This window comes from Empidonax traillii, unplaced genomic scaffold (assembly GCF_003031625.1).
Source record: "Empidonax traillii isolate 1590-97213 ecotype Southwest subspecies unplaced genomic scaffold, ASM303162v1 scaffold357:size1057043, whole genome shotgun sequence".
In the NCBI taxonomy this organism is placed as follows: Eukaryota; Metazoa; Chordata; class Aves; order Passeriformes; family Tyrannidae; genus Empidonax; species Empidonax traillii.
In genome coordinates, this window is record NW_020955550.1 from 243,359 (window position 1) to 256,586 (window position 13,228).

At 45.9% G+C, this 13,228-nt stretch overlaps 1 protein-coding gene across 3 annotated transcripts in view; it reads left to right on the top strand.

Moving 5' to 3' along the window:
* Positions 1-13,228, top strand: part of VRK2 (VRK serine/threonine kinase 2) — a 34,307-nt gene that overhangs the window by 17,143 nt on the left and 3,936 nt on the right. For all 3 annotated transcript variants that reach the window (XM_027892557.1, XM_027892558.1, XM_027892560.1), the window contains exons 7-10: positions 502-634; positions 8,626-8,746; positions 10,234-10,292; positions 11,385-11,566. In XM_027892557.1, coding sequence (XP_027748358.1) covers positions 502-634; positions 8,626-8,746; positions 10,234-10,292; positions 11,385-11,566 — 495 coding nt within the window. The remainder of the gene's footprint in view (positions 1-501; positions 635-8,625; positions 8,747-10,233; positions 10,293-11,384; positions 11,567-13,228) is intronic.

The following is a 13,228-nucleotide window of genomic DNA, read 5'->3' on the forward strand; positions in this document are numbered from 1 at the left end:
GCCAGGCTGGAGCTCCGTGCCCAGCGCAGCTGGGGAAGCTGCTGCCCCTTCCTCTGGCTTCGAGGTGGCCCAGAAGAAGAGCAGAGCTGAGTTTGGGCAGTCTCAGCTGCTGCAGAAGCCGAGCAGGGCTCTGTGTCTGTGCTTGCCTGAGGAAGGACAGGAAGGGGGCCCACAAGCAACGTGAGGCTGCATAAAAGGCATATTGCAGTTTATGATGTCTGCATGCCCACCTGGAGAGCAGAGAGCTTAGGAACAAAATAAAACGACTGGAATTCCGCTCCACTCTGGAATAAGAGACGAGAATAGCAGTGGAAGGATTTAAATGGGGAGGGCAGCTGTTATAGCCCCCAGTTGTACATATTTTATCCTGAGGCACCATTTGGTTTAATAAAATTTAGATCTAAGGCTGTCCTTAACCTATCAGTTTCTTAAGACTTAATTATAAAGGTTATACTTTCAAAGGACAAAAGCATTATTCATTTGTCTGTTCATGTCTTCCAGGTTTATCTTGCAGATTATGGACTTGCCTACAGATATTGTCCCAATGGGAACCACAAACAGTATCAGGAAAATCCTAGGAAGGGCCATAATGGGACAATAGAGTTTACCAGCATAGATGCCCACAAGGGAGTAGGTAGGTCTCTTTTTTTATTTCAGATGAGTGGTTCCAGAATGAGTAATCAGGCCGTGGGAGCTGATGGACAGTCTGGGGATTGCTCTGCCCCTCGTGTGGTGACCTCCTCCTGTTCCTGGGAATGTTTCTCCAGGGCTGGGAGGGAAGGAGGGTGGCAGGATGGACCCTGAGAAGAGCTGACCATTACAGTGAATTGGTCCGTGTTGGGAGCACTGGGTGGGGTTTGCTGCACTGTTTGCTAATGTTGCACTGGGAAGGAAAAACGTTTGGAGTGTGCACTGTCCTTTAGGGAGAGCTGTGCCTGAGTGTCACCATCTGTGTTAGGGGAGGATATTTGGAGGATGACATTCCTTCTGCAAGGAGAAAAACCTTTTCTGAAGCCATAAAGCGTTAACTTTTTGAAATCTTTTTCCAGTAGCCTTTCATATATCTTACTTATTTAAACTCACTTTGATGGTATTGGAAACACATTTGCAGGTAAATTACATACATAGTCCTTTTTATTGGATATTGATTGTACTGCCTTGCATTCCAAGGCAGACTTAATTCAACAATTCCCTAATTAGTTAAAGTCATAACCTATGTCTTGTATTCATTTACCATTAATTAAACCTTAGCTGTTTATTACACTGCAGTCCAAATCCAATAGCAGACCCATGGAGCCATGGAAAAGGGACTGGGAGGTCAATATTGAAAATATATGGTGTGAAGTCCCACTGATGGCTGCATTGTTCACAATCAATATGGTCAATGCAACACAACTTTCTTAGTTGCTATGTCAGCAAGACAAAAAGTCAATTCTAATGTTATGCTAGTGAAAAAAATGGTCATTATTGAAAAACTTGGACTCTTGCTATGAAAGTGTGGTTTTGTTAACTTTTCTTTCCCCTCTCCCCCCCCGAAGATCTTCTAAAAAAGGACGGGTTTGGTGCTGCCAGCCTGGCACGAGGGAGAAGTGCAGAAATCTGTGCTTGTTAATAGCTGCTGTGAACTGTTCCCTTAAACTGATACTTTCTAACGAGTTTTAGTTGGCACAAACAACTGTATATTATTGCTTTTTCTATTAAAAGGCCCATTGACCATGTAATGTAGAGGGGCCTGATAATTTGCCGGAGCTGTTAAAACCTGCAATCGTTTAACTCTGGTCATTAGGAAAAATGAAATAAGACTGGCAAGTATTTCCTGCTGAGACAATTGCACCTTTTCACCTGCTGAAAAGTATTTTGCGCTGAGGAGGGAGGGATCTGCTCTGGGCCCTGCCAAGCACACGGGGGTGTTCTCTGGAGCTCTGACTCTGCTTTGCCTCCACACCCGACACCAGTGCACAGCCACAGTGCTGAGCACTGTGGCTGTGCACTGGTGTCGGGTGTGGAGGCAGTTGAGGAACAGGTGGAAGCTGGAGTGTTTGGGATTTGGCAGTTGGATGGTTCTAACATCCAGTTTGGTAGCGCCTGGTCACGGTGTGTGATCACAGGACAGGTAATTCCTTTGGTTTGAGAGCGCAGGGAAATCTCACAGACGTGGGTGCAGGTGGAAGTGGGAGGTAAGCTGTGCAATCTGCGCCTTAGATAAACCCCCTCACGTGGCTCAAGCCAGGATGGAACTGGTTACAAGTGGAGGACTCCAGAAACCAAAAGAGAGTTAATTTTCATCCCAGTAGCTGGGTCTTTCCTGCATTTTATTCCCCTCTCTCTTTGTTGTCTGCCTTTTAATTACTATTTTTTGAACTTTAGTTCACGTATTAAACTGTACTTATCTCAACCCCTCAATTTTCCCTTTTTTTCCCCAATTTCCCTTCCTATCCCACCAGTGGCTGTGTGGTGCTTTATCTGCTGGCTGGGGGTTAAACCACGACAAGTAGCCTGAACCCGTTGAGGTCAAATTCCCAGTTTTCCCATTTGCAGCAGATCTCTCAACATCCCAGGGAAAAGGTGCATCTGCAGCCACTTCTGCTGGGGAGTGCACAGGCCCAGAGAGCAGAACACAGTGACTGGTTCCCCTCATCCCTTCTTGTGAGGTTTAGAGTTGTGGAGAAGTTTCAGGACATTCAGGTGTTCTCCTGAAAAGTGTTTCGCCACTGTTGGCAAATAAGAGCTGCACGGTCAGCCCTGATTCTGGTGGTACCCAGCTTTTCACAGTGGAGTGGTTTTTCATTTCGGTGCTCTAGGAATGTAGTTCTAATTTTTAAATGTTATTTTATATAAATGAGATCCTTTCCAGAGGGCATTTCCCAAAAGTGTGTAGCAACATAAGTATCTCAGCCCCCCTGAGCAGCACTGAGCCAGACAAATGAGCACATTTTGACTTGCTCATGAAGCAGCTACTGAATATATACAGGAATTTGAGGTACATGCTGAAACTTTAATAAAATTATGAATTTGTTGCTTTCAGAAGTGCCTCTTGGCAATGCTTGGAGCTGCATAAAGCCAGTGTCTGGTGGCAGGATCCCATCCCAGCCAGTGTGTGGGTGTTTTAAACTGCAACCCTGTTTATTTTGATGCAAATTTCCTGTAGCACAACTGCCTTGATAGTTTGAGCATAGTTGGAGTGTATTCACCGGATCCATTTTTAAAGACCGTGCTGTATAAACAGTGTTACACTTTGGCTTGTTGATTGATAATTAAAGAGAATTATAACGGTACCCAGTGTACATTTAAAAAATTGTTACATAGTTAGTGTTAAAAAGTAATATTTGGATCAATGGCTGCGATGGATTTTTGCAGATTCCCTGCTCACTGAGGCGTGCAGTCAATACCTCATTTCTCTGGAGATGCACCACGCTTAACATATTGAGGCCTTTTAAATACTCCAGGCCCGGGCACTGAGTGTGTAAGACCAGTTTTAATTTGCTACCATTGATGAACATAAGAGTATGAACTGTCTGTGCTGAATTCCCTCCAGCAGATATTTGTGTTTGCCATCGATTCAGAGGTGATTCTGCTCCTCCTCCTCAGTGTTTCACAGTGACTGTGCAGGGTTGCCACCTACCCCATCTGGTGCTCCACCAAATCCAGGCAGGACCTGTATCTACACCTGGAACAGCAAAGCTGCTTCACTCAGCATTCCATCAGAAGGCTTGGACACTGTTTGTCCAGGGCAGTGCTGGCTCTGGGTGAGGGCAGGGAAAGCTCTGCAGTTCTGCCTCTTCTCCCCCTGCTCTGACAGAGCTGCTGCTGTTTGATATGAAAAACACTGCTCTGCCTGGCCACTGTTCCTGTTCTGTTCCATGCAAGGGTTGACTGGAATATATGCAGGGTTCATTTGGTGAGGGAGGATGTGCAGGAATATAAACACCTATGGAAACACATTCCTTCTGAGCCTGCTTCCAGAGAACAGAGCTCTAAATGGCTCTGGATCAAGAGGTTTATTTGGCACCTGTCCATGCATAGTTAGGATTCACAGGGAGCCTGCAGGATTTTTTTTTTGTTGTTGGTCAAATGAATTATTGATTTGCTGCAGTTTGATATGTGTTTCCCAAAGACTGTGTGCAGGACAAACTGTAAATCCTAAATAATAAAAGGAAAATATAACCGGTCTGGCGAAAAATGGGTGGAACTTTACAGTGGGACATAAATAAAGAGATGGTTTAGTTCCTGGGAGTTGGATTAGAAGTGTGTGCCCAGCACAAGAAAGAGCAGGAGGTGGCTGTAAGGGAAAGAAGAGTCAGGTGGATAGGTTCCTACAACCACCTCTCCATCTTGTTCTGTCCTGCCAGGAATGTCCAGAAGCAGCAAAAATAAGAGGAGTGTTACAACTTTCTGTCGTGGCTGGGAAGGAGCTGTTTAATTTTGGCTGTTCTCCACAGTAGGACTGGAGAGACGTGTTCCCCCTCACCTGCTTATCAGGCCCTCACCTTTGTGACTCTCTTTTTCTGCCACACAGATGTGAGAGAAGAGTAAAACTCCCCGTCCCCTCTCCTGCCACCCGTTCTCCTCACTGCAAGCTTGGAACCTTTTGCTCCCGACCAGGTACCTCCTCTCCTGCCACCACCATTTTCTCTCCCACCCACACCTCGTGGTGAACTTCCCTTGCATCTTCCATCGTCCCCACTGGATCAGGACCCCAGCCCTCTTCCTTTCAGCCCATCTCATTCCAGCAGTCCTGCTCATTCCCTCGTGCCAGCTCTGCTCCATGAGCCATGCGCTGTGGAGCTGTGGGATCCCAGCTTAGGAGAGAGGCCGTGGCTGGCACAGGAGAAGTCTCTGTGTGCCCTGTGGGATTGCTGTGCTCCAGCTGAGCTGATGCCATGCCTGCACTGGGTTTGCCTTCCAGCATTCCCTGCTGGTGGTGATCGTCAGGGAGTGCTTCTCCAGCGTGCCGAGCTGAGGGTGCAGGGCTGCACACAAGGACGGGAGGGATTGTTCCCAGCTGGCACCTGCCCTGCCTGAGACTGGCTGACTCCAGAATGGCTTCCAAGCACCATAACGTGTTGTAAATGTGTCTGTATTTCTCTGAGCTTTCCCCTGTAGCCGCCCACCAGCAGTTGGTCACAGTGAGCTGCTCAGGCTGACCAGGACCTGGAGCGAGTGGTACTTAACTATCACCTGTTTTGTTTGTTTCCTTTCTCCTGCCCCTAACAGAGTCTCTGATTTTTGGCAAGTCTTGTATTTGCCTGGTTTTTTAATCACCTCAGCCTTGAGTCCTGTCACTTGGGGATGATACATTTTTATCTGAGTTATATTTCACCCTCCTTTCCTTCCTGGGGGCACGGTTACGGTGTGAGGTGTGTCTGTGGGGTTTGTGGTGTGTGCTGCCACTGAGAATGGAGCTGCCCCTGCACGAGGATGAAACATGAGCGACCAAAATGAACCTTTTGATGAAAAGCTTCTGATTGGAAAAATCACTAATAGTGAAATTGTAACATAACAGTGCTAATTAACAATGAGCAGAGCATTTCATCTGCCACTCCTTGGCCTCCCAGATCTTTACAAAAGGCTTGAGAAAAGCAGCTAAATAGGGGCTGTGGAGGAAAACTCCCATTTTTATGTGGGTTTCAGGTGAGTTCTTGGGAGCAGTTTAGTTTTCAAAGCGTATTGTGGCTGCTGCGATATCGTTTATGATCTATTTTGAAATAATAATCTGAATATAATTTAGAGCTCAGGTAGTTATAAATCCAGTGTATTTTCTTCTCAGGGTGAATTGCTTCACTTTTATTCTGAGGTATTTTAGAACCCCTTGCCTGTGTGTTGGGTGTGTTTGTGGTGCACATAAAACTCTGATTTCAGTGATGTGGTTGTGAGTTCGTTAATTTTGGTGGAGTTGGTCCTGATTTATCTTGGCAGGACCGAGGACAGAATCAGACCTTAACTCCTTAAATTAAAAAATTAAACTCTAAAATTATTGTGACATAAAATACCACCAATATGTTCCCATTAAATTGTATCTCATGAGACTAAAATAATACTCAAAAATTCCTGTGAGTAGAAAAGCAGAAATCAAACATCTACAAGAAACAGAAGGGAAAAAAAACCCCACCAGCAAGTTTTTAGTCTGCAGAGAAGAGAATTTGATTTAAATAAGCCCTGTTTTGAGTGTACACTCCCATAACAGTGACAAGTTATCAAGCAGAATTGTTTTATTTTTGCCTGGCTGTCGTATTTAAAATGAAGGCAGATTGATTTCTCTCTGTTGATGTTTATCAAGAATTCCTGTAATCTTCAATTGTGTGAGCAGATTTATTTTTCCAAGTAAACATATCATTGAAATTTATCTATTTGCAGTGAAAATCTAATAATTCCATTGTTCACAGACAATATTAATTCATTAAAGATTAGCCAAATACTTTTTAACAAGAATGTAAATGATTTAAAAAGTTGAGGAATTTAGTGTATGGTGAGCTGGTGATGGAGCAGAGAGAAACAAGCCCAGGCAAAGAATCCAAGGCTGACACTTCCATGTGGTTCTGTGACACACACATGGAAATGTCTTTATTTAGCAGCTCTTGTGGTGACCTGGGAGATGAAGGATGTGGGAATTTGTGCCTGTGAAACATTTCCCCTGGCCTTTCTGGGGGTTTGGTTGAGCTGCACATACCTGTCTGTCCTGTGGCTTTGGGCAGGGGTTGTCCGAGGCTGCCTCGCTCCCAGCTCCTGCTCTGGGCTGCCTTTGTCCTGGGCTTGGTCAGGAAGGGCTGGAGGAGCTGCAGGTGAGGAGAAGCTCGTTAGTCACGGCCAAACTGTTCACTGTGACGTCAGCTTTAGTCTCTGGGGTGCGTTTTGGTGAGAAAATGAGTTATTTTGGGTCGCCTTGCTGACTGGCTTGGGGTTATTTACAGATGCACAGCAGTTAATCCCCTGTGGGGAAAAGCCATCCATGGTAATTCTGACAATTTTCCTCAAAGGGCCACTTCCTGTAGCCCCTCTTACACAAGCAGGTGCCAGAACAGCCCTGTGTGAAAAGGAGGGGCTCTGCCCCTCAAAACCTCTGGCTTATATGGATATAATCTGGAATTGCCATAATGGAAAAAGGAGTTGTGAACACATGTGTATGAATGGAATTGTTCCACAGTTAAGGGGAGATTTATGGCTGGAGAAATCACTACAGAGCAGCAAGTGGTGGAGATTGTGTTTTTATTTTAATATGGGAGCCAAGTCTTGCATTAGGACGGTGCTGAATCCAGGGCAGAAAATAAACGGTGCCCAAGGGACAGAGTGGAGTTGTGTGGGATCCAGGGCCTTCAATAATCCTGGCCTAAGAGCAGTTAAGATAGGGAAGGTATAAAAACTAATCTGGTGCTCTTACAATGACGTGTGGAGGGTAACAAGGTGCAGTTATGATGTGTTGGCACCGCAGCTTTTAGCAGATGACTCCTTAAATTAAAAGATAAGTTTGCTGAGTGACTTTCTGGAATTTATTTAATGAAGGCCCATAAAATATGATATCTGTTTACAGCTGGATTAGCAGCACAGTGCTCAGCTACCGGGCTTTACAGTGGATAGAAAGCACCAAACAAGCCTGAACTCTTCTTCCCTTCCTGGAAAGCACAAACCCATTTTGGAAAAGCATAAATTTAACTTGTGCACGTGTCTGTCTTTAATCACGACGAGCAGTTCCTGGCTCTGACATGCAAACTGCACAGAGCAATCCTGCAGTGTTCCTGCTTGTTCAGTTTTTTAGAGTTTGGTTTCCTCTGAGTAGCAGCAAAGTAGTAGCAATTCTATGACTATTGCACTGTTTCCACCTCTTTCTCCTGGAAAAGTCAGTCCACGGATTAACTCCAGTTACCTGTTTCCCTGTGTAGACGATGCCGGGGTTAATTTTGGTTGAATTTATCTCCTGCACTTGCGTCCTGCTGGGGGTGAGCAGAGTGGCAGTGAGTTGTTCCCGGATAACTTCCCTTTTGGAAGCAGCGGTGGGAGGCTCACCCAGGACCTGGCTGCTCAGCCGGTGCATTTTGGGTTGTGCTCCAAAGTAGCCGAGGCTTCCCGGGGCCGGAGCCGCGGGCTCGGCGAGTCAGTGCTCACTAGATGGCACTTTTGTCCCAGCATCCGAGTTCAAACGGCTCCGCGGGAGAACAGGAAAGGCCATCAGTGTTTAGTCTGCTCTCACGGAGTCCCCGCATGACCAATGTGGACCCCATGGACTTCCTGGAACATGTGTTAGCAATTTAGCAGCAGACATTTATTTCTTTGTTTTACTGCTTGGCTCTTTGAGAAAGTGTTGGTGCTCGGTTATGGGCTGTCTGGATCATGTCAGAGGCCATGGGGATCAAGTCCCTGTGACAGGCCAGACTGAGGAAGGATGGAGGTGGAGGAGGTGAGGAAGCTGACCCTCTCTCCAGCAGTAACAAGTCGCTGCCTGTCTGTGGCCTCTGGCCAAGTGCCGGGGCGGGTTGGGGCTGGTACAGCTGAACAAACAAAACACTTTGCCCAGTTGGCTTTTTCATATTTCATCAGCACCAGTTCAATCAAAGTCTTTCTATTTCTTAAGACGAGGTTCTTATTCTTAATTGTATTTTCTTTTCTCTTCCCCCCTCCTTTCCCACATTTTAGCCCCGTCCAGAAGAGGTGATCTTGAAATCCTTGGCTACTGCATGCTGCAATGGCTCTGTGGGAAGCTGCCCTGGGAGCACAACCTGAAGGACCCTGTGGCTGTCCAGGCTGCCAAAACCAAGTAAAAAAAAAAAAACCCACTCGTGTACACACCCCACCCTGTAACCCTGCAGCATCCCCAGCACTCCACAGGTCTGCAAAAGGCAGCTCTCCACGCTGTACAGCACCTTAGGAGAAAGCTCAAACAATTTTCCTTAATTAAGAGAGATGGTGGAAGCAGTTAAAATGTGAACTTTATGTGCATGTCTCCCCTCCTCTGCATGTTTATGTCTGTGCTGCTGCAGAGAGAGGATGAATTCCAGTGCACAGTACACAGGCATTTTGTCTGCTCTGTATTTTTCCAATACTCTTTTTTTTTCAAAGAAAACATTTGTAAATGAGCCCAGGCCCTGGTCTGCACATACAGAAGGTTGTTGTGTGTTCCCATTAAACTGCACGGGTGCTTTGTAGGTTCTGTAGGACAAACATCTCTTGGAGGTTTCTCCACACGTGCATTCAATTTCTTTCACTTTCTCTATGATCCTATTTTTCAGCTGGTTTTCTGTAGGTTTTTAATGTTATATAAGCCTAATGCCATCACAAACAATGAGATACCAAAACACCGAGGAACTCGGTGAAAATCTTTCCTCCTCTCCCCAGCATGACTCACTCAGAGCTCACTGAAGCAGCAGAGTGTGGTGGTGTTTTCTTCCTCTGCCTTCACAGCTGGGGCTTGAGAGAGTTAATTGCAGCGGCACCTGGAGCCTGTAGTTACCCAGAAATGGAACATCACAATTGCAGGAGGCAGCAAACTTTTAAGTAGGGCAAGTCACAACAGAGGTGCACAATGGGGATGGCTGATGGTGGAAATCAATGGGCACGTTCCGTGTGGCTCCGGCTCTGGCCGGGAATGTTGACTCCTCTGCTATGTCCAATATCCCTCCTTTGGAAGTTCCGAGCACTGCACAGCCCCCTGCAAGGGGAACACTCCCACACGCCAATGGGAGATCGATTTAATCAATAGAGCTGCTCTGATAGTGCTTGCTTTGTTAACCCTTGGGTTGCTGGCATTCCCAGCAAACACAGGCTTCAAGGATGTGCCCTGGGAAGTTTGGGGGATTCCCTCTCCCCTCTGGCCCTGCCTGTGTGGAATTTTGAGAGCCGTTGCTACAGGGCAGAAAGAACCTGATGCTCAGTGACCAGAAGGCAGAGCAGAACTGCTGCCTGAATTCCGAACTATAAACAGGAATCATCAGTCTGAAATCAGAACAAGCCATTTCAGCTCAAAGAGCTTTTCTTTTTCCTGCTAGAACACTTAAAACATTTGCAAAGAAAGTGCAGTTGTAGCTGCCAGCCTGGAATTAGGTAACTTTGGTACCCTGGTGAAACCAGCAAAGCGTTAAAAACAGAGCTGAGGGCAGATGTGGGTTCCAGAGCAGTGCTGGGAATCATTAGCTATCCTGGAGGTCCACTCCCTTTGGAGTTGAGACTTGCTGTCTTCCTAAATCCCCAGTGAAGAATCACCTGCTCCAAACCCCCAGTAAACTGTTCTCTCTCGTGTTGTTTCAGGCTGCTGGACGAGCTCCCCGAGTCAGTGACCAAGTGGGGTTCCTGTGGCAGAAGCTGCAGTGAGTGTGCTCGCGCTTGCACCACCTGCTCCCCAGCCCGGCACTAAACACACCCAAGTGTCTCACTCGGGGGGGCAGAAGAGAAGTGGAAGTAACACAAATTTAACAAAGTCTTCAAAAATAAATTATCTTGCCCGGTCTCATCCGGGATTATCCCAGGGAGTGACATAAGGGATCTTGGCCATCTGTAATCTAAGGTGTTGGGAAGCCATGGCTGTCCTGGAATCAGGAGTAGCTGTTAGTGTGGAAATAGGAAGGAACTGTTTACCAGAGGTTACTGCTCAGTGTTCAGAGTTTGAAAAAGCAAATGAATGGACAGTTTGTATCATGTTGTTTTGTCCTTCACTGAAATACAAAAGTAACCCAGGGAAAACAGGGGCCAGGAGCTACTTTTGATTTTTTTCCCTAGCATTTTGTATTAGAATAATTGGAATGCATTGTGTATCAGATAAAGTATATTCACGGTGTGTATACATATTTAATAAATCTTTCCTGCTGGGATTTGACCAGATGCTAATATCTGGTGGAGCACTCCAGTTTTAGGATACGCTTGGGTCTTCGACTGGAGGAAAAGTTGGATCCCCCCCATGTGTTTTTCCTACCAGCATTATTTCTGCCCATTCAGTGGTTTCCCTGGTTTTTGAACCACTGGATGATAAAATGTTGCTGCTTTACTTTTATAGGATGCAATCACAAGAACAACAGCTGTATTTGAAGTTAAAAAAAAGTTGCATTTTTTCCAAAGCACTCCTAGTATAATATCTAAGCAGATAAATAATAGAGTTGTCAGTAATTAATATTTAAAGGAGCGTTATGATCTATCCAGTGTAAAAGGCTTTGTTATTTTGTTATTTGTCGATATTTTGATTTTTACCCTTGGATAGCTTTTGGGGCTGTAGGAGTTAGAGGTGGAGCACTTAAGGGCTGGCTTGTTTATCCATGTCTGTCTTTTCCTTGTCTCAGAAAGACAAGACAGTGTCAGTTCTGTGCTGGCAGTTGTGTTCAGCTGCAGTTGTGTCTCCACTGTGTCGTGTTGGGATGAACCCTTCTCTGAAGTTCTAGGTGGAATTGACACTCCAATCCTCTCTGCAGGTGAAGTAGCCAAGTTTCTGGCCTGTGTTTGTGGCTTGGCTTACGACGAGAAGCCCAAGTATCAGGTGCTGAAGAAAATCCTGGTGGATGGCCTGGAGCCCAGAGGGGTGCGCTACGATGGCCCTCTGGAATTTTCCACGGCAGCCTGCTCGGGGAATCACTGCCCTGCTAAGGCTTCCAAAGTAAGTGACACAGCCCTGGGATTATCTCTGACATCTCCTGCTCCTTGCCTTTCCTTTCGCAGGGGAGGAAATGGCTTCAGATCCCAAAATGAGACTGACACAGCAGTTCTTTTGCCTTAAATACACCGGGTTTGTTAATTCCTGTTTCCCCTGGCTTTGCTAAAAAGTGGAATGTCAACCCTCAAGGAGGAAGAGCTGCCATGAGTCCTTTTGACCCACGGGCTCTCACTTCAAAGCAGGAGGTCTGTGCAGAATGATTTACTTTCAGGATAATGGGGAAGTCAAGGACTTTGTTCACTAACATCTTGAAGACAAGCCTGAATGCCAGGTTTTTCCTTCGCCCCAGATTAAAAGCAAAGTTACCTTTATTAGTGAAAGCATTTAATTCATTTTCTCACTTCCAAACTGTTCTTTGTCATTTGCCCTCGCGCTCCTGCAGCCCCAGAGTGGAGGAGGAACGACCGGGGGACAGAAACGTTGCTGGTGCGTGGGGCCACGGGCTGCCCTGACGCTGGATTTTGGAAGTGGCAGCTGTCCTGTGCCATTTTCCTCTGGTGCTCTAAGGCCTGAAGCTGCAAGTTAATCAAGGCCTCAGTGAGAGAGGAGGGTGAGGCGATTAGAAAGTGGTGCTGGGAAATGTCAGTGCCGGGAAAGCCCCGGATGCAGCGGCCCCGCGCGGAGCTCCGGGTGTGCAATAAGGCAGGGTCAGGGGACCGGCCATTTTTAATATTCCCGGTGAACTTTGGACCAGCACAAGTGCACGTGAGCCAAGAATGCAGGATGCAAACTAATGTGACTGATAGGCTGCGAGATGAATGGTGATTCAAGTATCAGTGCACAGATGGTTCTGATTTGCTGAGTTTTGTAGCTGCTGCAACTGAAGACATAAAATATCCTTCTAGTCATAAATTAGCTCTTTGGAAGCAAAACCTTGGCACCAGAGCTTTACAACCTTCAATTAGTAGGGAAAGAAGTATTTGAATGACTGTGGTATTGACATCTGTAGGCCTGCATAGTAATCATTCCTAATAGAAGAGAATATCTGTTTGAGGGGGTTTTGCATGGCTAATTAACCACCAGTGAGAATATGTAATTTTTTCATGATCTCCTGATTGTCACCTTTCTCTCATAATACAATTACATTTTATTGTAGCAAGTGCCTCACAAACCAATTGTCAGCACTATTTACGTATTGTGGAAGGCAGAACAAAAGTTCATGTTTAATGAAAAGGCACTGGGTTTTGATCTTGGTAATTACAGATACTTATTTTAGCAATTTTACTGACTTTTCTGGTTTTATCACTTTTTTTTTTTTCTTTGTTAACAAAACCAAAAGCTACTTTGGTGACAGGACTTGAAGGCTCTGATGGGGTGACCGCTTTGTCCTCCCTCATTTAAGCAGCTTTTTTTAAGCTTGCACTGTTTTCTGAAGTGAATGGAAGCATCAGGTAGCTGTTAGCTGATCTCCAGCTGATCCTGTTGGATCTCTGTTTCACAGGAGTCTTTGATTTCTTAGTCAGATACTGAAACAGTAAATCTTATTTCCTTCTTATTGCCTGGCCCAGGACTTGACAGGCTGCAGCATAAAAGATGAGCCTGACCTTGCAGGCTGCAGGAGCTGCTGCAATTTGCTATTTGCAAGTGCACAACCCCCCTGGAAAA